The sequence below is a fragment of the Salmo salar genome, chromosome ssa26 (genome assembly GCF_905237065.1).
Source record: "Salmo salar chromosome ssa26, Ssal_v3.1, whole genome shotgun sequence".
NCBI lineage: Eukaryota > Metazoa > Chordata > Actinopteri > Salmoniformes > Salmonidae > Salmo > Salmo salar.
The window spans coordinates 36,062,831-36,087,767 of NC_059467.1; the positions used below are offsets into that span (position 1 = coordinate 36,062,831).

The following is a 24,937-nucleotide window of genomic DNA, read 5'->3' on the forward strand; positions in this document are numbered from 1 at the left end:
GAGCTTCCTAGTAACGACGTAACGTACCACGTCATTTAAACAGCGGCGTCAACATTTTACGTATTGTTCCGGGCAAACAACGTGAGTGAGTTGTGTCCACGTTTGTGTTTTATGAGACTTTTGTCGCATAATATTGAGATTTCTTATATGATATGAGAATTTATTTTAGGTTATGAATCATATATATATATATATAGTAATATACTACTTTGTATAGAACGCTAACATTGTTGTCCACATTTCTTTTAGCTGAGTGCAGCATATTGTAAAATACTATAAGTTGCAGCTACATATCACGCACCTTTTGTATTGCTGTCATTCAGAATGGTGTGTTGTCTTACTAACTAACTTTGCTGTGTTGAGTGCACTGGCGCTGATCAGTATTTATAGCAGTAGCTAACTAGCTAGGTAATAGTGACATTACTAGATGATATCTCCTAAAGTTTGTTTCCTCGCCTGATGTATTAGCTAGTCCAAAGCAGTCAAACATGGGACACACCAGTTTGGATAAGATCAAAGCACTACAGAAGAATCCTGCCAACGTCAGGAACCTGTGCATTCTGGCACACGTGGACCATGGTAGGTTCCATTGACTTGATTATTGAGAATGTTGCACGGGATAATACTGTACAGGGCCATGATGACAGTTGTTTGCATGCATGACCATTTGTATTGACACTCCATTCATATCCACCACTATCTCTTTTGCAGGCAAAACAACTCTGGCAGATAGCTTGGTGGCGAGCAATGGCATTATATCAAGTCGCTTAACCGGAAAGGTTAGTATGACTTGATCTCAATCATCTGTAGTGGTATTATCCTTGTCATACTACTGTAGCCAGACTTTGTTATTTGGCCCTTTTACTAATCTAGTTGTGTGTCCCTGATCTACACATTGATCTGTGATATGGTCATGTATACATCTGTGTTCTGATGTTTATGAATTAGCTGAGGTACCTGGACAGCCGGGAGGATGAGCAGATCCGAGGGATCACCATGAAGTCCAGCGCTATCTCACTGCACTATGCTGCTGGTAAGACACCACAGTAGGAACATGTTGAGACCTGTTGTGAGGCGGACCGCTTGTTTCCGTCTAAATGACCCTTGCGTGTGTGTGTGTGTGTGTGTGTGTGTGTGTGTGTGTGTGTGTGTGTGTGTGTGTGTGTGTGTGTGTGTGTGTGTGTGTGTGTGTGTGTGTGTGTGTGTGTGTGTGTGTGTGTTTCAGGGGAGAAGGACTACCTGATAAACTTGATTGACTCTCCGGGCCATGTGGACTTTTCGTCTGAGGTGTCCACCGCCGTCAGACTATGTGACGGGGCCATTGTCATCGTAGATGCTGTGGAGGGAGTTTGTCCACAGGTAAGGCAATTACAGTCAATGTCTGGGTCCCAAATGGCACCCTATTTCATTTCTAGGGACCTGGTCAAAAGTAGTGCACTATTTAGTGAATAGAATGGGATTTTGGACACATGCGTACTTAGGTTATAGCCTTGGGGCTCCCGAGTGGTGCAGTGGTCTAAGGCACTGCATTTGTGCTAGAGGCGTCACTACAGACCCTGGTTCGATTCCAGGCTGTATCACAACCAGCTGTGATTAGGAGTCCCATAGGGCGGTACACAATTGGCCCAGTGTCGTCCGGGGTAGGCCATCATTGTAAATAAGAATTTGTTCTTAACTGACTTGCCTAGTTAAATAAAGGTTCAATAAATAACTACCTGTTCTCCACTGGTTCTGCATTAAACAGTGTTTCATGGAAATGGGGCACCAAGCTCACCCACACTTTATCATTGATTGAGTTACTTTTTGCATTTTTAAGCAAATTTCCTTAAATTCTACACATTTCTCAATAGAGCTGAAATATATTTTCTGCAGTTTTAAAGCTAATTTCCAGCAATTCTACTCATTTTGCCTTAGAGCTGAGAGAAATGTGGCAGTTTTAAAGCTAATTTCCTGCAAGTTTATGCGTTTTGCGGTGTTTTTCAAGACTGCCTAATTCATTGTTTTGGGAATTTTCTCCCTTACTGTCTAGCTTTTATTTTCTCAAAGATTATATTATTTGAAAAAAAATCTCTACATACTTTATATCTGGCTTTAGATGTTTCAGTTTACACAAGGTGTTTTTCATCCCGAAAATTACTAATCATTTTTTTTTATATATAAAACATTTTTTATTCGCTGTTTGGACTTAGGCGACCCGACAAAGGCATAGGTGGCCTGTGCAAGGATTTCAATTGCAAAAAACCCTGTCATTGTTTTGGAATGTAATATATTTGTCGCTCTACTTTCTCAACTTCATGGCATTTTCATTTTGTCTTTGTTGACGTGAGACTTGGCCATTTACTCAGAGTATCAGTTTGTGTGTGTGTCCGCCCATCCGTCCGTAGACCCAAGCAGTGCTGCGTCAGGCGTGGCTGGAGAACATCAGGCCTGTGCTGGTTATCAACAAGATTGACCGGCTCATCATGGAGCTGAAGCTCACCTCTCAGGAAGCCTACACACACCTGCAGAAGATTCTAGAACAGGTGAGTCCCTGACCTCTAAAGACAAGTGTCATTAGTCAAAAAACACAAGACAGAAACAGTATACCTGCCATATAAGTAGTACACAATTAATTGCTCCTGAGTGTAAGTTGAATTGAACTGAATGTACTGTTTTTGGTTAAGGAATCGGTTATAACAGAGACATGTTCTGGAACGTATATGATTCTTAATACAGAAGTGGACTATATTCTAACAGTCCCTTTTCCCTCCTCACAGGTGAATGCAGTGACAGGCTCTTTGTTTACCTCCAAAGTGCTGGAGGACCGCGCGGTGAAAGAGGAGCGGGCGGAGGAAGATAAGGAGGAGGGGGACATCGAGCCTGCTGAGTGTCCCGGGTCAGAACAGGTGTACGACTGGAGCGCCGGGCTAGAGGATTCAGATGACTCCCAGCTCTACTTCTCTCCAGACCAGGGGAATGTGGTCTTCGCCAGTGCCATAGACGGATGGGGCTTCAGGTGGGTCCTGGGTTATATGCATTAGTGCACACCGTAGCAAAACGTTTTGCAACTGAAAACAAAAACCAGCGTTTCTTATTGGACATGTTCAGGAGGTAGTCTCTCCCTTTTTGGGCATGTTTGCTCCTGTTTGGTTCCTAGTGAATATGACCCTGGTCCTCTTAAGGTCTTGGGAGTCTGTAGACTTGGGTCTGTTCAGAAGGGCATTATTTTGAATATATATATTTTTTAAATCACATTTACATAAGTGTTCAGACCCTTTACTCAGTACTTTGTTGAAGCACCTTTGGCAACTGGGCCACTCAAGGACATTCGGAGACTTGTCCCGAAGCCACTCCTGCGTTGTCTTAGCTGTGTGCTTAGGGTTGTTGTCCTGTTGGAAGTTGAACCTTCGCCCCAGTCTGAGGTCCTGAGCGCTCTGGAGCAGGTTTTCATCAATGATCTCTCTGTACTTTGCTCCATTCATCTTTCCCTTAATCCTGACATCCCCACAGCATGATGCTGCCACCCCCATGCTTCACCATAGGGATGGTGCCAGGTTTCCTCCAGATGTGACGCTTGGCATTCAAGCCAAAGAGTTCATTCTTGGTTACATCAGATCAGAGAATCTTGTTTCTTATGGTCAGAGTCATTTAGGTGTCTTTTGGCGAACTCCAAGCGGCTGTCATGAGCCTCTTACTGAGGAGTGGCTTCCGTCTGGCCACTCCACCATAAAGGCCTGATTGATGGAGTGCTGCAGAGATGGTTGTCCTTCTGGAAGGTTCTCCCATCTCCATGAACTCTAGCTATGTCAGAGTGACCATTGGGTTCTTGGTCACTTACCTGACTAAGGCCCTTCTCCCCCAATTACTCAGTTTGACTGTGCGGCCAGCTCTAGGAAGAGTCTTGGTGGTTCCAAACTTCTTCCATTTAAGAATGATGGAGACTACTGTGTTCTTGGGGACCTTCAATGCTTGGGGACCTTCCCCAGATCTGTGCCTTGACACAATCCTGTCTCGGAGCTCTACAGACAATTCCTTCAGCCACATGGTTTGGTTTTTGCTCTGACAAGCACTGTCAACTGTGAGACCTTATATAGACAGGTGTGTGCCTTTCCAAATCATGTCCAATCAATTGAATTTACCACAGGTGGACTCCAATCAAGTTGTAGAAACATCTCAGGAATGATCATTGGAAACAGGATGCATCTGAGCTTAATTTTGAGTCTCATAGTTAAGGGTCTGAATACTTATATAAATAAGGTATTTTGGTTGTACATTTTTTTTTTACATTTGCACAAATTTCTAAAAACCTCTTGTCACTGACATTATGGGGTATTGTGTGTAGCTTAATGAGAATTGTCTTTTTTTTTAAATGAATTTTAGAATAAGGCTGTAACGTAACAAAATGTGGGGGAAAAACCAATGTGTCTGAAACTTTCAGAACGCGCTGTATGTGGGGCCATCAATACATGTCTGGGGAGTTGGTCAGGTATTTGGTTATTGATGAAATATCCACTAGGTGGGGCTTTTGCCTTAGCTTTCAGAGAAGGAACAGAGGGTAGAATTCTGCATGACTAACTGATGTAGAATTCTAAATAACCAGCTGAGTAGGAAGAGAACTTTAGCTCTTGTTCACATAACAGTCAAAACATCTCAAACCCAATGTAATGGTATTTCATCCTAGCCAGCCTGCACATTCTTATGTCCCTCAAATCAGGTCAGTGCTCTGCTAGCAAGGTGTTTAATGTTCTCCCCCATGCTACAGAGCAGTCACATAGTAACTACTACAGACAGACTAGACTGTGTGCATTATAGTCATTGTATGTCATTAGTGTGTCTGTTTTATACAGGTGTGTACACAGGACACAGATACCTTGTTTTGAGGGCAGCTGTGGCTTTAGGATCGACGAAAATAACCAATGAAGTCACTGTTATTCAGTGGAAGCCAAGTGTTTTACAAGCGGTGTTGACCAACACCCATTCAAGTGACGCATTGCTATTTTCTTGCCTAAAAAGCTCTGTTTTGACAACTCAACACATCACTGAAACCACTGAGAATTACAAACATGCATAGATATCAAATGTTCAGTGCAGGCTATTGTCAGTGAAGGCCTCTGTCAAACTACAATCCAGAACAAAGATGCTGAAGCATAATGGAGAGGAAATATCAATCACTGTGTGTTTAGCTTTTCTGTCGTTGGTATTTTCCAGCGTTAGCAGCTTTGTGCGTTTTCTTGTAGTATCCAGCAGTTTGCCCAGATCCACAGCCAGAGGATGGGCATCAGGGCTGAGGTACTCCTGAAGACCCTCTGGGGAGACTTCTACCTCAACGCTAAAGCCAAGAAGATCATGAAGGGAGCTCACGTAAGACCAATGCTAACGTTCTACCACAGTAATGAATGCTAAGTGTTGCGTCCCGAATAGCACCCTTTTCCCTTTATAGTGCACTACTTTTGACCAAGGCCCACAGTGCTCAACAGTAGTGCACTATATAGGGAATTTGGGACAGTAGCTGTGTCCAAAATCTGCCTTCTACTTACTAAAACTTCATACTGTGTGCTAATCATACCACATACTATTAAGAACGTAATGTTTAGTAAAAACGTATGCAGTAAGCAACAAATATCTACATACTAGGCTCATCATACTGAGAAGGCTTCATCTGATGCACAATTGGTTTGTTCCCTGCCGTTTGTTCATTTATGTTTTCTTCTCTGATTATCATCTGTTGTCAAACACACGTGGGTCTGAAAGGAGCATTCTGTTCCTCAATACTGTGCAGCGAATTCTTCTCCATGAAATGAGTATGACATCCTGGCATTTAAATCCTACTAAGTTTTCAAAATGTCATATACTATAAAACGTTCTGTTTTTGCATACCCAATCAGAGTACTATTTAAAACACAAGTATGGGTATTTGGACAGGCCCACGGACTAAGTGTTGCAGCTGTATGGTGCTAATGGGTTCACGTTATAATACTAAAGCCACTCTGTTGCAGACTCCCACTCCGAACCACACTAGCTTCTGACCCTTCTGGCTGCATTAGCCATTAGCCTTCAGCGCTAGCTAGTAGACTGTGTATAGAGAGGGCAGCACAATTTCCCTAAGTTATAGTGCTGTTTGTTACGTGTTGGCCCTTGAATTGTCCTTATGTTCATTATTAACATCCAGTAGGGACTCCGTCCAAAGAAACCTTTATTTTCAGCATTTGTAATTTGTTGTGTTCATTTGGTCGTGCGGTGGGACTCTGGGAGAGACTACCATAATGAACATGCATTACACACAGACTGTCACATTCTCAGACTATTCAAATATCTAATCAGTCATTAGACGGATCAATATAATCTTTCCTCCACTATAGAACAGAGTAGTCTCATCAAGACACTCACGCACACAGTCCAACCTTCAGTCTGTCCCATTGATTTTCAGTCCATAGAAAGTGGATAATAGAGCTTTTAGTGTAGCCAGTAGCCAGCCCTCTCAGAGAGATGAAGGCACCATATTCCCTTTATAGTGCACTACTTTTGACCAGGGCCCATAGGGAATAGAATGCTTGCATTCAGTGCTATGGAGGTTTGACTCAGTATTATATATTTCAGCTGTTGTTCTACATTCGGTGACACAGGGTCATATTTGGATTGGAGCACTTTTAGAAAGCGAGTTGTTTTACAGTACTGGAGCTGAGAGACTGGATGGGTTGACCTATGCACTGGTGTGTGTGTACATGACTGTGTGCACCTATGCACTGGTGTGTGTGTGTGCGTACATGACTGTGTGCACCTATGCACTGGTGTGTGTGTGTGTGTGTGTGTGTGTGTGTGTGTGTGTGTGTGTGTGTGTGTGTGTGTGTGTGTGTGTGTGTGTGTGTGTGTGTGTGTGTGTGTGTGTGTGTGTGTGTGTGTGTGTGTGTGTGTGTGTGTGTGTGTGTACATGACTGTGTACACCTATGCACTGGTGTGTGTGTGTGTACATGACTGTGTACACCTATGCACTTTGGTGTGTGTGCGTACATGACTGTGTGCACCTATGCACTGGTGTGTGTGTGTGCGTACATGACTGTGTGCACCTATGCACTGGTGTGTGTGCGTACATGACTGTGTGCACCTATGCACTGGTGTGTGTGTGTGTGTGTGTGTGTGTGTGTGTGTGTGTGTGTGTGTGTGTGTGTGTGTGTGTGTGTGTGTGTGTACATGACTGTGTGCACCTATGCACTGGTGTGTGTGTGTGTGTGTGTGTGTGTGCGTACATGACTGTGTGCACCTATGCACTGGTGTGTGTGTGCGTACATGACTGTGTGCACCTATGCACTTTGGTGTGTGTGCGTGCGTCCACTCAGTACGCTTGGTGAGAAACACAGCACTGTGTGTGCCTCTTTCATAATCCCACACTGCAGCCTATTTGTTGGAACAGCCAGCTATTAACGCCAGTACACCACGTCTGTAGTGCACTATATACAGGGTAGGGTGCCATTTGGGATGCATCCATAGTGAAGAAAATGGTGCATAAATCCAATCAATGATTCTCCATCTAGATAAGAACTAGCAATGGTTTGACTGTTTCTGAAAGATCCATTTTCTCACTCTTTCTTCCTGTAATTCTCTCTTCCCTCTCCAGGCCAAAGGAAAGAAGCCTCTGTTTGTTCAGCTCGTCCTGGACAACATATGGAGTTTATATGACGCTGTTGTTACCAGACGGTAAGGGATCTCTGAAGATGTGATCTCTATCTCTATGCTGTTATGGTTCCTTGCAGCACCTTTGTTAAATGTTGAAGTGTGTATGAAGATGGAGTGCTTTTGAGATGTGAATAATGACGTACGTGTGCTCTCTCTCCTCTCAGAGACAAGGAGAAGATAGAGAAGATGATGATGTCACTAGGTGTTAAGGTGATGACCAGAGACTTGCGTCACTCCGACCCCAAAGTCCTCCTCTCTGCCATCTGCAGCCAGTGGCTCCCCGTCTCACAGGCTGTACTGTGTATCCTACGTGTGTGTGTGTGTGTGTGTGTGTGTGTGTGTGTGTGTGTGTGTGTGTGTGTGTGTGTGTGTGTGTGTGTGTGTGTGTGTGTGTGTGTGTGTGTGTGTGTGTGTGTGTGTGTGTGTGCTTCCTTAACCCTGTGCCCCAGTCATGGTGTGTGATAAGCTGCCCAGTCCGTTGGACATGACCTCTGAGAGAATAGAGAGACTGATGAGTGTGGGAGCACGCAGGTTCCACTCACTACCCCTGCAGACCCAGGAGCTGAAGTCCGGTGAGACACACACACTCTGCAGTTGCAGAAAAGTTGTCTTGGTCTGCTGTATGTGGGTGGTTCAGTGTGTGGGGGAAGATGATGTCTGTGAGCTCTTCCAAAGCCCACCTGGCATGTTGTGCTTTTACGAAGGCATTTCTGTATCCTGTGAAGGTGTTAGTTTAGCAGACCTGCTAGTCGTTTCCTCCCTCCACCCAGCCCCAGTTCAAGGCTTGCTTCTTTCCCAGACCGCCTGGCTATGGAGAGGACAGTTGGCAGGGCTCGTCTCTTTCCAGCTCTCACCTCATGTTAACGAGATCAGTGTTGCTTTTAATGCACGAAACGGAGGGAATGTTTTTAACAAAATATGAAAAATGGATACATTCAGGTAGTACAGATCACAGTACCTCCAGATTTGACTACCTTGTTTAATGGATAATCAATGATATTCATATATCAATAAATTGCCAGGGAAGCTGTTTGGTGTCTTCACTTGGAAACAAACAGAAGCTAAATGGGCCAAAACGCGTAGATTAGTCCAATAAGAAACACGTGTTTTTGTTACGGTGTGCACTACTGAACATGTCCTAGGTGCCTTTAGAGCTTGGGCTAAAACGAGAGGCAATGTTTGAACATGTTCATGACAACCTCTATAGTATCTGGGTGGGTAAGGAGTAATACAGTATCTATGTTGAGAACAGAGACTTTCCTCCATTTAAAAGGCACATTTAAGCAAGAATGGAATATTATTTACTTTGAGTCAAACTGTTAAATCCTATATTTTACACAGAGCATATGCTGTGGTTTCTGTATATAGTGGTACTTGGTTCTCTTATTGAATTCTAACTATATGCTCAGAAACCTTGTCCTGTGTGTCCCCAGCCTTCATGCAGTGTTCCAGTGATGACACAGCCCCTGTCATTGTGTTTGTGTCCAAGATGTTTATGGTGGACGCCAAGGCCCTGCCTCAGAACAAACAGAGGTAAGTGTGTGTTTGTTGTGTTTGGTCAGACCCTAGACATCATGCAGAGGTACAGAAAGTGAGTGTGACTGTAGGAATGACACTAGATGGCACTCTTGTCTGTCTCTCTGTCTCTCTGTCTCTCTGTCTCTCTGTCTCTGTCTGTGTACACTCATACATATGTACATACATACGTACACTCACTCACTACTGGTCAAAAGTTTGGACACACCTACTCATTGAAGTGTTTTTTTCTTTATTTCTACATTGTAGAAAAGTAGTGAAGACATCAAAACTATGAAATAACACATGGAATCATGTAGTAATGAGAAAAGTGTTAAGCAAATCAAAATATTTGAGATTCTTCAAGTAGCCACCCTTTGGCTTGATGAAAGCTTTGCACAGTCTTGGCATTCTCTCAACCAGCTTCATGAGGTAGTCACCTGTAATGCATTTCAATTAGCAGGTGTGCCGGCTTAAAAGTTAATTTGTGTAATTTCTTTCCTTCTTAATTAGTTTGAGCCAATCAGTTGTGTTGTGCCAAGGTAGGGGGGTACACAGAAGATAGCCCTATTTGGTAAAATACCAGGTCCATATTATGGCAAGAACAGCTCAAATAAGCAAAGAGAAACAACAGTCCATCATTACTTTAAGACATAAAGGTCAGTCAATGTGGAACATTTCAAGAACTTTGAAAGTGCAGTCGCAAAAACCATTAAGCGGTATGATGAAACAGGCTCTCATGAAGACCGCCACAGGAAAGGAAGACCCAGAGTTACCTCTGCTGCAGAGGATATGTTCATTAGAGTTACCAGCCTCAGAAATTGCAGCCCAAATAAATGCTTCACAGAGTTCAAGTAACAGACACATCTCAACATCAACTGTTCAGAGGAGACTGTGTGAATCAGGCCTTCATGGTTGAGTTGCTGCAAAGAAACCACTACTAAAGGACACCAATAATAAGAAGAGACTTGGTTGGGCCAAGAAACACGAGCAATGGACATTAGACCAGTGGAATGTGTCTTTTGGTCTGGAGTCCAAATTGGAGATTTTTGGTTCCAACCTCTGTGTCTTTGTGAGACGCGGTGTCGGTGAACGGATTATCTCCGCATGTGTATTTCCCACCATAAAGCATGGAGGAGGGTGTGGTGGTGCTTTGCTGGCGACACTGACTGTGATTTATTTAGAATTCAGGGATCACTTAACCTGCTTGGCTTCCACAGCATTCTGCAGCGATACACCATCCCATCTGGTTAGCGCTTAGTGGGACTATCATTTGTTTTTCAACAGGACAATGACCCAACACACCTCCAGACTGTGTAAGGGCTATTACACCAAGGAGGAGAGTGATGACCTGCTGCATCAGATGACCTGGCCTCCACAATTCCCCGACCTCAACCCAATTGAGGTGGTTTGGGATGAGTTGGACGGCAGAGTGAAGGAAAAGCAGCCAACAAGTGCTCAGAATATGTGGGAACTCCTTCAAGACTGTTGGAAAAGCATTCCAGTTGAAGCTGGTTGATAGAATGCCAAGAGTATGCAAAGCTGTCATCAAGGCAAAGAGTGGCTATTTGAAGAATCTCAAATATAAAAAAAATATTTTAGATTTTGTTTAACACTTTTTTTTGTTGTTGGTTACTACATGATTCCATATGTGTTATTTCATAGTTTTGATGTCTTCATTATTATTCTTCAATGTAGGAAATAATCAAAATAAAAAACCCTTGAATGACACATACACAGAGTGCATTTGGAAAGTATTCAAACCTCCTTGGCTTTTTCCAAATTTTTTACGTTACAGCTATTCTACTGATATCATTAAAATACAACAAAGGGATGCTGCACTACAGTAGAGCCACCCCAGCACCACATTTGTTCCTCAGAAGCAGATTTTCGCAGCTCCCCAGTGTTATTTTAATGGCCGTGGCCTGTGAAGCACGTGTTGAGGAAAATGTATTGGCAGGATGGGTTATAAGCTTGCCTGGCTTAATAAACCAATAGAAAAGTCCCAAAACTGCAAATCCATCTAGCACTCCAGGCAGACTGAAACAAACACTCCGAGTATTGGAAGAGATGATTGAAGTATTTGAACCCAGGACTGGTTGTAGATATGGATAGTTGTAGGAATGACATATTATGTCACATTTTGGAAACAATTGTCTGACTTGTGATAACATTGTAGTACTATGGTGCCTTCTAACACATCATTTTGAAGGTTACACTTAAGATGATAGTGTTACGTGGTCGTTTCACCTTCCTCTGCTGAATGCACTTATTGTGTGCGTTTCCATAACAGCGTCTGCTAGGCTTAATGACCAGGATGCAAAGTGCTCCTGTGCTGTGCGGCTCCAGGAAGAGAGTGTGGCTACATCCCAAACGGCACCGTATTCCCTTCATAGTGCTCTACTTTGACCAGAGCGCTATGGGCCCTGGTTAAAAGTAGTGCGCTGAATAGGGTGCCATTTGGGATGTAGAATTAGTGTAGTCTTCTCCAGAAAGCTATTATAGTGTGTCCTCTACTGAAAGCTATTACAGCGCCCCCCTCAACAATACACTTGGATAATAGTCATGTTATAATGGGATGGTGACTGTGCAAATGGCTTTGACGGCATACCAAATGGCACCCTATTCCCTACATAGGGCCCTACTTTTGACCAGGGCTCGCTCACATAAAAAATCCTTGTGAAATGTGTATATATATATAATATATATATATTTTTTTAAATATATATATATATATATATATTTTTTTTTTTTTTCTGGCGTTAGTGCATAGCCTAAGTTTTAGGGCGCAACTGTACGCTGGCCAAATATACGCCAGTTGCCAAATGCTTTTGGGAACTTGGGCAGAAAAAGTTAACTTCGATCCACTGAGGCAAAAAGTACCATAGAAGAACATTAGCCTAAAGTTTGGGAAAGATTTGGGGAAGTGGTAAAGGAGGATGATGGCAGTGCCGGTTGTGCTGAGCGATTAACTGACAATTCGTTTTTTTACCCTGTTATTAGGCCTAAACAACTATTTGACCGACATCGGTTCAATTACTTGAATGAATTTTTTTATTTTTTTTGCCCAACGCAACATTTTTCTAGAGAGAAATCAAATAATTCAGGAGAGAAATCAAGTCAACTATGTGGGTGGAAGGAAGTTGTAGTTTTCATTAAGCAAATATTCAACCTAGTTCAGTGCAGAAATGTGGTAATTAACTACAATGACCATAATCCTTTTTTTTTTTATAATTAAAAAAATATATAATTATGGCTCCGACAGAGACTGATCAGAGCGGAAGAGGTGACGCGAGAGGTTTCACTCTTGCCAAAATCTGTCCAAAATAAGCCCAATTCGTTTCTACGGGCTTATTTTGGACTGAAGATTTTCTCCTGCCTTCCTGCCTTTGTTAGGGCGGAGACATGAGCATCTCAACATTATATACAGATCTCTGGACCGATACACTTTCACGCCTGCTTCGTTAGGTTAGATACACAAAGACTCCATGAGAGAGGAATCTACACAACGATGAGAGGGACAGAGACAGTTTGTGAAAGTATAACTTATCTACTTTGAAGAAGTAGTGAAATTATTTTTTTTAGACAGCTCTGCAGCATATTTAAGCAGGCTAGCTAAATAGGATGATTAAAGACAGTACAGTATTGGGAGAACAGAGATAATGTTAGATGGTCTGGCTGGCTGACTGCTACTGCCTGAGCAGAGATGAGATCATGACTTAAAGGAATGAAAAATAATACAATAAAATACAAATTAAGTAGTATACACAACTGAAATATTTTATTTCATAGTAATTGTCCATTTTTCTATTGATATCTACCTAGTGGTTCCCAACCTTTTTCAGGTTCTGTACCACCAACTGAATTTTGCTCTGCCAGGAGTACCCCTGCAATACCCCCTCATGTGCATTTTACCTGTAGACCTATGGTCTCATGAGTCTTCTCAAGTACCCCTTGTGGGTAGGCCATGTACCCCCCGATGGATCCTACAGTAGTGTCCCTGGTTGTGAACCACTGGTCTACCCAATGAGGACCTGACAGAGACAATGGGATATTTTCTATGTTTTGGCAATTGGATGGTCACTATTTTTGGTTTTGGAATTTCTGTTACAAAGCTCTAAAATCATTGTAACGTCATCATTTCACAATGCAAAAATATCGAAACCAAAATCATGATTATTTGTTTAAATAATCTAACCAAAGCACTACTGTAGGCTACTGTTCAGATAGATGGGTTTAATGGGATAGTAGCCTGAAATCTGGACACTGACTGTAGGTCTGTAGCCTAATTATGTACTCCTACCGAAATGAAGTATTTCTTGCAGTAAAATTATTTACCAGATGTACATTTTGACTCGGGAATAGGAGTGGAGAAATATTTATTTATTTATTTAACTTCTATGGGCTAGGTGGGACGTTTGCGTCCCACTCTATTCAACAGCCAGTGGAATCGCGTGGCGCGAAATACAAATACCTCAAATGCTTTAACTTCAATTTCTCAAACATATCACTATTTTACACCATTTGAAAGATAAGACTCTCGTTAATCCAACCACATTGTCTGATTTCAAAAAGGCTTTACAGTGAAAGCAAAACATTAGATTATGTCAGAGTATCCAGCCCAAAATAATCACACAGCCATTTTCAAAGCAAGCATGTATGTCACAAAAACCCAAACCACAGCTAAATGCAGCACTAACCTTTGATGATCTTCATCAGATGACACTCCTAGGACATTGTTATACAATACATGCATGTTTTGTTCAATCAAGTTCATATTTATATCAAAAAACAGCTTTTTACATTAGCATGTGATGTTCAGAACTAGCATACCCACCGAAAACGTCCTGTGAATTTACTAAATTACTCATCATAAACGTTGACAAAATGCATAACAATTATTTTAAGAATTATAGATGCAGAACTCCTTTATGCAACCGCTATGTCAGATTTTAAAATAGCTTTTCGGCGAAAGCACATTTTGCAATATTCTGAGTACATAGCTCAGCCATCACAGGCTAGCTATTCAGACACCCGCCAACGTCGGGGCAACCTAAACTCAGAATTACTATTAGAAAAATTGGAATACCTTTGCTGTTCTTCGTCAGAATGCACTCCCAGGACTTCTACTTCAACAGCAAATGTTGTTTTGGGTCCAAATAATCCATAGTTATATCCAAATACCTCCGTTTTGTTCGCGTGTTCAGGTCACAAAATATTCCATTACCGTACTTAGCAGCATGTCAAGCGCTGTTTAAAATAAATTTTTATGCAATTTTTCTCGTAAAATAGTGATAATATTCCAACCGGACAATGTTGTAGTCATTCAAAGAGGGCAAGAAAAAAATGGCGGTCTCGTGAATGCGCATCTCCAGTCTCTCTGTCCCCAGGCAGACCACTCACAAACTCTGCTCCTGTTATCTGCCCAGAGACAGGAGACGCGTCAATCCGCTTTCTGAAGGCTTTAGAGAGCCAATGGAAGCCTTAGAAAGTGTCACGTAACAGCTCAGATGCTGTAATTTCGATAGAGATGCAACAGAAGGACTACAAATTGTCAGACAGGCCACTTCCTGCATGGAATCTTCTCAGGTTTTTGCCTGCCATATGAGTTCTGTTATACTCACAGACACCATTCAAACAGTTTTAGAAACTTTAGAGTGTTTTCTATCCAAATCTACTAATAATATGCATATTCTCGTTTCTGGGCAAGAGTAGTAACCAGTTTAAATTGGGTACGTTTTTTTATCCGGATGTGAAAATACTGCCTCCTAGCCCAGACAGGTTAAGCATTCTTGAGAGAATGACTGTGCGGTTAGGGACTGTATGTAAAGGTGTTATCTTTATCAGCATCATAAAAGCTGATAGTATTTCAACCACATAAAATATGCATCCAAGCCCAACTGAAATCCTATCATAAACATGTTGGGTAGTTTTCACAGCTTTTAATTCCCTTAAAACCGGTCAAACTGACGTCATTTGGAGATTTTGCACTGAAAATCGCAATTTTTTGGGGGTCAAATCAAAGTCTACGTGCGCCGAATACAACTGGTGTAGACCTTATAGTGAAATGCTTACTTACAGGCTCTAACCAATAGTGTGGGAAAAAAGGTGTGTGTGTGTGTGTGTGTGTGTGTGTGTGGGTAAGTAAAGAAATAAAACAACAGTAAAGACATTTTCAAATAACAGTGGCTTCTGGTTGGGGTATGTACGTACAGTCACTGTGGGGACGACGTCCTCGATGCACTTATTGATAAAGCCAGTGACTGATGTGGTGTATTCCTCAATGTCATCGGAAGAATCCCGGAACATGTTCCAGTCTGTGATAGCAAAACAGTCCTGTAGTTTAGCATCTGCTTCATCTGACCACTTTTTTATAGACTGAGTCACTGGTGCTTCCTGCTTTAATTTTTGCTTGTGAGCAGGAATCAGGAGGATAGAGTTGAGGTCGGATTTACCAAGTGGAGGACAAGGGAGAGCTTTGTACACGTCTCTGTGTGTGGAGTACAGGTGATCTAGAATTTTTTTCCCTCTGGTTGCACATTTAACATGTTGATAGAGATTTGGTAGAACTCATTTAAGTTTCCCTGTATTAAAGTCTCTGGCCACTAGGAGCGCTGCCTCTGGGTGAGTGGTTTCCTGTTTGCTTATTTCCTTATACAGCTGACTGAGTGCGGTCTTAGTGCGAGCATCTGTTTGTGGTGGTAAATAAACAGCCACGCAAAGTATAGTTGAGAACTTTGTAGGCAAGCAGTGTGGCCTGCCATTTATCACAATATACTCTACTTCGAGCGAGCAAAATCTAGAGACTTCACTGCCAGTGCAGCGTACATCCCGCTAGCTGAATATCCATGTCGTCATTCAGCCACGATTCCGTGAAACATAAGATATTACAGTTTTTGATGTCCCGTTGGTAGGATATTTGTGATCGTACCTCGTCTAATTTATTGTCCAATGATTGCACGTTGGCGAGTAATATTGACGGTAACGGCAGCTTTCCTACTCGCCTTCTGCGGGTCCTGACGAGGCATTCGGCTCTTCGTCCTCTGTACCTGCGTTGCTTCCTCTTGCGAATAACTGGGATGTCGGCCCTGCCGGGTGTTTGGAGAATATCATGTGAGTCTTGCTTGTTGTTGAAAAAATCTTTGTCTAATCCGAGGTGAGTGATCGCTGTCCTGATATCCAGAAGCTCTTTTCTGCCGTAAGATACGGTTGCAGAAACATTATGTACAAAATAAGTTACAAATAACGCGAAAAACTCCCACATAATAGCACAATTGGTTGGGCGCCCGTAAAACTGCTGCTATTTCTTCCAGCTCCATTTCCTTGCCTATTGCATTTTCTTCCTGGTCCCTAAATGTCTTTACTGCCCGAGAGAAAGAACTTTACTGACGTCAACTAGATTGAAGCGTTCATTCTACTGATTCATTACATTAGTTTGGTGAGCAAGGGTTTATTTCGTTTTATAAACTGGGTGGTTTGAATGCTGTTTGGCTAACAGCCATGGTATATCAGACCGTATGACAAAACATGTATTTTTACTGCCCTAATTACATTGGTAACCACTTTTTAATAGCAATAAGGCACCTTGGGGGTTTGTGGTATATGGCCAGTATACCACGGCTAAGGGCTGTGCCCAGGCACTCTGCAATGCGTTGTGCTTAAGAACAGCCCTTAGCCGTGGTATATTGGCCACATACCACACCCACTCATGCCTTACTGCTTAATTCTAGGGCAACAAGTAATGACAGAAGAGAAGCTGCATGTATCTAATTATAAGTTGACGGACAAATACCCTACCAAAATGTTGGAAATTATAAGCAGGAACATAAGCCTATCTAAAAGGCCTGTCCAAAAAATTGCTCTGCCATCTCTGCCTGTACAGCGCGTTTTCAAAAATTATTGGTTAGGGTCGGTTGTGGGCCTCAGATTTTCACTTAGCCGGGCGGTTGTGGATGGGTTATTAGCAGGTGCGGGTGAAAAAACAGCTGACCCGTGCATCACTAACACACACACACACACTGCATCGTTGGTATTTCACTCTAAAGTCTACAGTAGTTGTATTCGGCATGTGATAAATAATATTTGATTTGACACACACACATGCATAAACACACCCCCCTCTGTCTGTCAGTATTACTCCCTGTACTCTATCTGACCTGGTATGAGCCTGTCGGTATTACTCCCTGTTCTCTATCTGACCTGGTATGAGCCTGTCGGTATTACTCCCTGTTCTCTATCTGACCTGGTATGATCCTCGGTGACTCTGTGCCTCAGGTCTGTGGAGTAGAAAGAAACCCCCTTGGCAGGCAGACCTCATCTCTCCTCTCAATTCAATTCAAGGGGCTTTATTGTCATGGGAAACATGTTAACATTGCCAAAGCAAGTGAAGTAGATAATATACAAAAGTGAAATGAACAGTAAACATTACACTCACAGAAGTTCCAAAAGTATAAAGACATTACAAATGTCATATTATGTATATACAGTGTTATAACAATGTGCAAATGGTTAATGTACAAAAGGGAAAATAAATAAACATAAATATGGGTTGTATTTACAATGGTGTTTGTTCTTCACTGGTTGCCATTTTCTTGTGACTCAAAATCGGGTTTGTTTTCAAATTCTTTGTGGATCCGTGTAATCTGAGGGAAATATGTGCCTCTAATATGGTCATACATTTGGCAGGAGGTTAGAAAGTGCAGCTCAGTTTCCACCTCATTTTGTGGGCAGTGTGCACATAGCCTGTCTTCTCTTGAGAGCCAGGTCTGCCTACGACGGCCTTTTTCAATAGCAAGGCTATGCTCACTGAGTCTGTACATAGCTTTCCTTTAGTTTGGGTCAGTCACAGTGGTCAGGCATTCTGCCACTGTTTACTCTCTGTTTAGGGCCAAATAGCATTCTAGTTTGCTCAGTTTTTTTGGTCATTCTTTCCAATGTGTCAAGTAATTATCTGTTTATTTCTCATGATTTGGTTGGGTCTAATTGTGTTGCTGATCTGGGGCTCTGTGGGGTCTGTTTGAACAGGGCCCCAGGACCAGCTTGATTAGGGGACTCTTCTCCAGGTTCATCTCTCTGTAGGTGATGGCCTTGTTATGGAAGGTTTGGGAGTCGCTTCCTTTTAGGTGGTTGTCGAATTCAACCTCTCTTTTCTAAATTTTGATAATTAGCGGGTATCGGCCTAATTCTGCTCTGCATGCATTATTTGGTGTTTTACGTTGTACACGGAGGATCATTTTTGCTCTCTACATTCACTTTTTGTCACTCACTCACTCCCTCCTCTCCTCTGTCACGGTACCAACCTGTAATGGCTGATTCTGCCATTACACTGAGAGGAGGGAGGGAGGGAGAGAGAGACCTACCTATCTAGCCTGTATCAGTTCAGCGTGAGATGAGAGAGATAGAAAGGGGGAGAGTGAAGGATGTTAGGGAAGAGGAAACGTGTCATCCCACACACAGTATGCTACAGTAGAAAAGGCCTGGCCACCATCAGCCTAATGATCCAGCCAGGACCCCTTCCTTCCCCTGATGGCTGCCACCTGCTGCAGTAGCACACACACGCTGCTGGCAGATCCCAAGCCACCCATGGACTAGTTGGGGACAATTACTGTACATACCACAGCTTTTCACTCATCAGATCCATACCTTCTCAGCCCAGACATATCATTGGCCACCCATGGACTAGCAGGACCATTGAAACTACCTACCATAGCCTCTTATCTGATTTTTTAAAAAAATTTAATTTTAAATCCATACTGTATCACCTCAGGCATATCTGTGGCCACCTGGGGGCTAGCATGGGTCATTGAAGCTGTGCACTTCAGGCGTATCTCTGATCCTAGTTTAGCACTCCTAATCTGAGAGACTTGATAAATACAGGCCCAGAGTTGTAACCTGATCAGGAAAACTCCTGATCCCTTATGTTAAGAACTACAAATACCACAGCATCTGTTTCTTGTTTCTCTTGACACACATTTGGGACAGATGTAGGATCACCTTCCCCTCTTCCTTTCCTAACCTTAACCATTAGTGTGGGAAACTGACCATAGATCGGCATCTAGGGGAAACTTCATCCTAGACTGTTCATATTGGAACAGTTGAGTTCAACTCCAGTGAGCCAGCCTGACCTAGATCTTTGTGTACATGCTACATAAGTAAAACTATGCATAATCATGTTCCGTTTACTTCGCCGACTGCTTGGCCATCTTAACGGCTTACAATCTTTCTGGATGTGTTCTAAATGGCACCTTATTCCCTATATAGTGCACTGCTTTTGACCAGAGTCCTATGGGCTAAGATCTGCCTTCTCTGCAAAGGAAAACATACCTTATTCAATGGCCTTTACTATCATCTGTGTCCCAAATGGCACCTATTCCCTACGTACAGTACCAGTCAAAAGTTTGGACACACTTACTCATTCAAGGATTTTTATTTATTTGTACTAGTTTCTACATTTCAGAATAACAGTGAAGACATCAAAACTATTAAATAACATATGGAATCATGTAGTATACAAACTGTTAAACAAATCAAAATATATTATATTTTTTAGATTCTTCGAAGTAGCCCCCCTTTGCCTTGATGACAGCTATACACACTCTTGGCATTCTCTCCACCAGCTTCACCTGGAATGCTTTTCCAACAGTCTTGAAAGAGTTCCCACATATACTGATCACTCATTGGCTGCTTTTCCTTCACTCTGCGGTCCAACTCATCCCATCTCAATTGAGTTGAGGTCGGGTGATTGTGGAGGCCAGGTCATCTGATGCAGCACTCCATCACTCTCCTTCTTGGTCAAATAGCCCTTACACAGCATGTTTTTTTGGAATGAGTAGGTGTGTCCAAACTTTTGACTGGTACTGTATATAGTGATCTACTTTTGACTGGGGGTGTTTGGTGTGTTGTATAGCGCCCAGTGTACAGTACAAATATCAGGTATATTATATGTTTATGAGTAGTCTGTTGCAGATGGTACATGTTTGTTTTACATGAATATCCTTCAATGCAGACACTTCTAAAAATTTCCTTTTGGCTGTTTTAGATACTACAGTATGTGTCTATTTCCCTTCTCGGTTCAACTTAAGGGGCTTTATAGGCATTGGAAACATGTTAACATTGCCAAAGAATAGATAATAAAAAAAGTGAAATAAACAAAATAAAATTTACACTCACAAAAGTTCCAAAATAATAGACATTTCAAATGTTATATGTCTATCTACAGTGTTGTAACGATGTGAAAATAGTACAAAAGGGAAAATGAGTAAACATAAATATGGGTTTACAATGGTGTTTGTTCTTCACTGGTTGCCTTTTTCTTGTGGCAACAGGTCACAAATCTTGCTGCTGTGATGGCACGCTGGTTCACCCAATAGAAATGGGAGTTTATCAAAATTCGATTTGTTTTTGTATTCTTTGTGGATCTGTGTAATCTGAGGGAAATATGTCTCTCTAATATGGTCATACATTGGGCAGGAGGTTAGGAAGTGCAGCTCAGTTTCCACCTCATTTTATGGGCAGTGTGCACATAGCCTGTCTCCTCTTGAGAGCCAGGTCTGCCTACGGCGGCCTTTCTCAGTATCAAGGCTATGTTCACTGAGTCTGTACATAGTCAAAGCTTTCCTTAATTTTGGGTCAGTCACAGTGGTCTCTCTGTCTCTCTCTGTTTCTCTTTCTGAATTAGCTTCAGGGGGTTCCTGGCTGACACTCCTACATGCCTCCACAGCTATGGTTATGCTTTGTTACCATGGCACCCACCATCAATTTAGGTCTCAGTAGTAGTTCTGAGACTGCTCGTAGGAGTGAGGGCAACCTCTCTGTTTCTACCTCTCTCTACACCCCGTTCTTTCTTTCTCCCTCTCTCACCCCTTCATTTCTGACTCTCTCTCTCTCTCTCTCCATCTGTCTGTGTCTCTGTCCGTCTGTCTGTGTCTCTTCACAAACAGTCTTGACCTGGTGTTTTAAATGTCCTCGCGTCTGATTGGCTGGTGATGTCAGTGGGTTTTATTAATGGCTCTGGGCAGTTGCTCGGCAGAATACACACACTGGCATGCACACAGCCACACACTGAAACATCCCTCTCCCCTAGATGTTCTGTTTCTTTTTATCAAAGCAGCAGTCGTCCTGTAAACTCATTGTTCTGTATGTTTTTAATTATTTCTAAGAGATAGCAAAACATCTATTACAGAACTTGGAAAGAGTTTCATTATGGAACAACAAGGCTGTTGAGTTAACAAATGAACCAGCGAACAAAAGAGTGAAACCAATGTGTTCTGTTTTCATGTCCTGTAGAATCTTGCAAGTGGGACGAAAGCAGAGTTCTAAGTTTATCAAGTGAGAATTCTCGAACAAATGTGACCCAAACATTTTTTTATCCCAACAACACAATAGCACGTGCAGCAAAGACTAAGAAGCAAAGTCAGACTTCAACCAACCATCTAAAGCGTTCCAGTATGGATGAAGGGCTGACGTCAAAGCAGAAAGCAAATACCCATTGTGCTCTCATGACATTTTTATGCACTCCGCCTAAAATGGAAAGACTGCAACCAAATCCTCAGCATGGTATGATGCTGATGAAGATGGTTTCATGAACAGCTTTAGTATCAATATCGTCTCGTTTTCCACATATTTAAACCAGATATATATCACACACACACGCACACAACCAGCTTATAACACACTTAAAAGGCTTGTGGTTTTGAGAGAATCCTACTTTAACGTTGAGAAGCTTGCGAAGCCATTACTTTATAACCACTGCAACGGAGGCCAGAGACCACAACGCATGGCTTTCCCGTTATTGCCCATGAGCGACTGATTTGACCTCATCAGGAAAAACACGGCAGCTCTGCTGTGGTCGCTTTGTTAAAGAATGTAGCTACGCAGTACGCTTATGAATGCAACGGCTTGGAATTGTTGAACGTCCAGGAAATAAGTGAATCTCGGGTGAAATGGAATAAAAGGGGGATGAGTGTTTGTGTTTGCATGAGCATGTGTGCAGTGCATGCAGGTATGTGTGTTGTTTGAAAGAGTGTGTGTGGTGTGACAAATTGCAGGAGTCACACCCCACACTAAAAGCAGAAGTCAGTGGTTAGCAGCATTCCACAAGTAGTCCTTCAGTACAATACATTGTTCCATTTCTCCCATGTTGCGCTCTTCATGGCAAGCCTGTGTTCGTTTAGGCCCGTTTCTGTCAAATTTTTACTAAATGTAATCAACCTACCCCCCCCCCCAATAGTCTTTGTGAATCAGCAGAGCTTGTTTTATTGTTTGTTTATATCCCAAATGGCACCCTATTCCCTGTGGGCCCTGGTCAAAAGTAGTAGTGCACTATATAGGGAATAGGGTGCCATTTGGGACGGAACCTAAATTATGGGATAGTTTAAGCGGTCGGTCGTCAGGGAGCTGAACTTGTGTGGATGGCCACTACTGTCAATCATGGCTTCCAGCTGTATCAATGTAGGCACTTTGAAGCACTTTGAAGCTCTCTCTCACACACACACACACGCACACATATACACACACACACACACACACACACACACACATGCATACTCACCGCAATGACTGCAGTGTGCCATTTGAAACGACACACCCACGTGCCATGAGTTTGTGGTGGCCAGAGCAATTTTAGAGTAATTGTTATTCCGTTTTTCCAGCTTGGCCCGGAGACACCACCTATGTCGTCGTAATTGGTCAAATTTAACCTTTGCATATTTTCCATCGTCGGTAGGTAATTAGAACATAGTTTCTCAGTGAGGGAAGTTAGCAGCACAAATAACCATCATGCGATGACAGGACTTGGTAGGATGAGGTACAAACCTAACCTCTTGACTCCATTCTGCATACCAAATGGCACCCTATTGCCTAGTGTACTACTTTTGACCAGAGCCCTGGTTCCATATAACTACTGCTGTTCACACGCTGTCTGGACACACCATGTACACACACATACAGTACCAGTCAAAAATTTGGACACACCTTCTCATTCAAGGGTTTTTCTTTATTTTTACTATTTTCTGCATTGTAGAATAATAGTGAAGACATCAAAACTATGAAATAACCCATGGAATCATAAAGTAACTAAAAAAGTGTTCAACAAATCAAAATATATATTCTTCAAAGTAGCCACACTGCCTTGATGACAGCATTCTTGGCATTCTCTCAACCAGCTTCATGAGGAATGCTTTTCCAACATTCTTGAAGGAGTTCCCACATATGCTGAGCACTTGTTGGCAGCTTTTCCTTCACTTCTCACTTTTGGGTTGAGGTTGGGTGATTGTGGAGGCCAGGTCATCTGATGCAGATCTCCATCACTCTCCTTCTTGGTGAAATAGCCCTTACACAGCCTGGAAGTGTGTGTTGGGTCATTGTCCTGTTGAAAAACAAATGATTGTCCCACTAAGCGCAAACCAGATGGGATGGCGATCGCTGCAGAATGCTGTGGTAGCCATGCTGGTTAAGTGTGCCTTGAATTCTAAATAAATCACAGACAGTGTCACCAGCAAAGCACCCCCACACCATGATACCCCCTCCTCCATGCTTCAAGGTGGGTAATACACATGCAGAGATCATCCGTTCACCTACTCTGCGTCTCACAAAGACACATCGGTTGGAATCAAAAATCTCCAATTTGGACCAAAGGACAGATTTTCACTGGTCTAATGTCCATTCTTGTGTTTCTTGGCCCAAGCAAATCTCTTCTTCTTATTGGTGTCCTTTAGTAGTGGTTTATTTGCAGCAAAATCGACCATGAAGGCCTGATTCACACAGTCTCCTCTGAACTGTTGATTTTGAGATGTCTGTTACTTGAACTCTGTGAAGCATTTATTTGGGCTGCAGTTTCTGAGGCTGGTAACTAATGAACGTATCCTCTGCATCAGAGGTAACTTTGGGTCTTCCATTCCTCTGGCGGTCTTCATGAGAGCCTGTTTCATCATAGCGCTTGATGGTTTTTGCGACTGCACTTGAAGAAACTTTCGCATTGGGTGACCTTCATGTCTTAAAGTAATGATGGACTGTCGATTCTCTTTGCTTATTTGAGCTGTTCTTGACATAGTATGGACGTGGTCTTTTACCAAATAGGATATCTTCTGTATACCACCCCTACCTTGTCACAACACAACTGATTGTCTCAAACGCATTAAGAAGGAAATCAATTCCAATTAGCTTTCAACAAGGCACACATGTTAATTGAAATGCATTCCAGGTGACTACCTCATGAAGCTGGTTGAGAGAATGCCAAGAGCATGCAAAGCTGTAATCAAGGCAAAGGTTGGCTACTTTGAAGAATCTCAAATGTAAAATATATGTTTTTTGGTTGCTACATGATTCCATATGTGTTTATTTAATAGATTTGATATCTTCATTATTATTCTACAATGTAGAAAATAGTACAAATAAAGAAAAACCCCTGAACTAGTAGGTGTGTCCAAACTTTTTGACTTGTATTGTATATATTTAGGACTCTAAAATTGCTTGTGCTGATAGGTATTCATTTCTTTCTTTTTTTGTTATTATTATAATTTTGGGGATTGTGTGTATTGCAAGATATTGCTGCACTGTTGGAGCTGGAAGCACAAGTATTTCCCTGCACCTGCGATAACATCTGCAAAATTATGTACACGACCAGTACATTGATTTTAAGTAGTGTACCAAATATGGACTAGGGTTCCGTGTGGGACACATACTGTAGCGACAACCACAGGCTGATACTCGATCATTTTATTCCCATGAATTATTTTAAATCTCAGATTGGATAGCCGTTGACCATAGATTCCAC

General features: G+C 42.3%; 1 protein-coding gene across 2 annotated transcripts in view; it reads left to right on the plus strand.

Annotated features, from left to right (window-relative positions):
• Positions 1 to 38: 38 nt before the first annotated feature.
• The window catches only part of LOC106587851 (elongation factor-like GTPase 1), a 96,280-nt gene continuing 71,381 nt past the window's right edge, over positions 39 to 24,937 (plus strand). Inside the window, exons 1-12 of one of the 2 annotated variants that reach the window (XM_045707991.1) lie at positions 39 to 81; positions 469 to 579; positions 712 to 779; positions 949 to 1,033; positions 1,226 to 1,359; positions 2,385 to 2,522; positions 2,757 to 2,995; positions 5,217 to 5,340; positions 7,592 to 7,671; positions 7,815 to 7,951; positions 8,100 to 8,222; positions 9,084 to 9,183. In XM_045707991.1, coding sequence (XP_045563947.1) covers positions 489 to 579; positions 712 to 779; positions 949 to 1,033; positions 1,226 to 1,359; positions 2,385 to 2,522; positions 2,757 to 2,995; positions 5,217 to 5,340; positions 7,592 to 7,671; positions 7,815 to 7,951; positions 8,100 to 8,222; positions 9,084 to 9,183 — 1,319 coding nt within the window. In that variant the 5' untranslated portion in view covers positions 39 to 81; positions 469 to 488. Of the gene's footprint in view, positions 86 to 468; positions 580 to 711; positions 780 to 948; positions 1,034 to 1,225; positions 1,360 to 2,384; positions 2,523 to 2,756; positions 2,996 to 5,216; positions 5,341 to 7,591; positions 7,672 to 7,814; positions 7,952 to 8,099; positions 8,223 to 9,083; positions 9,184 to 24,937 lie in introns of both variants that reach the window. The other variant, XM_045707992.1, reaches the window with a different exon arrangement.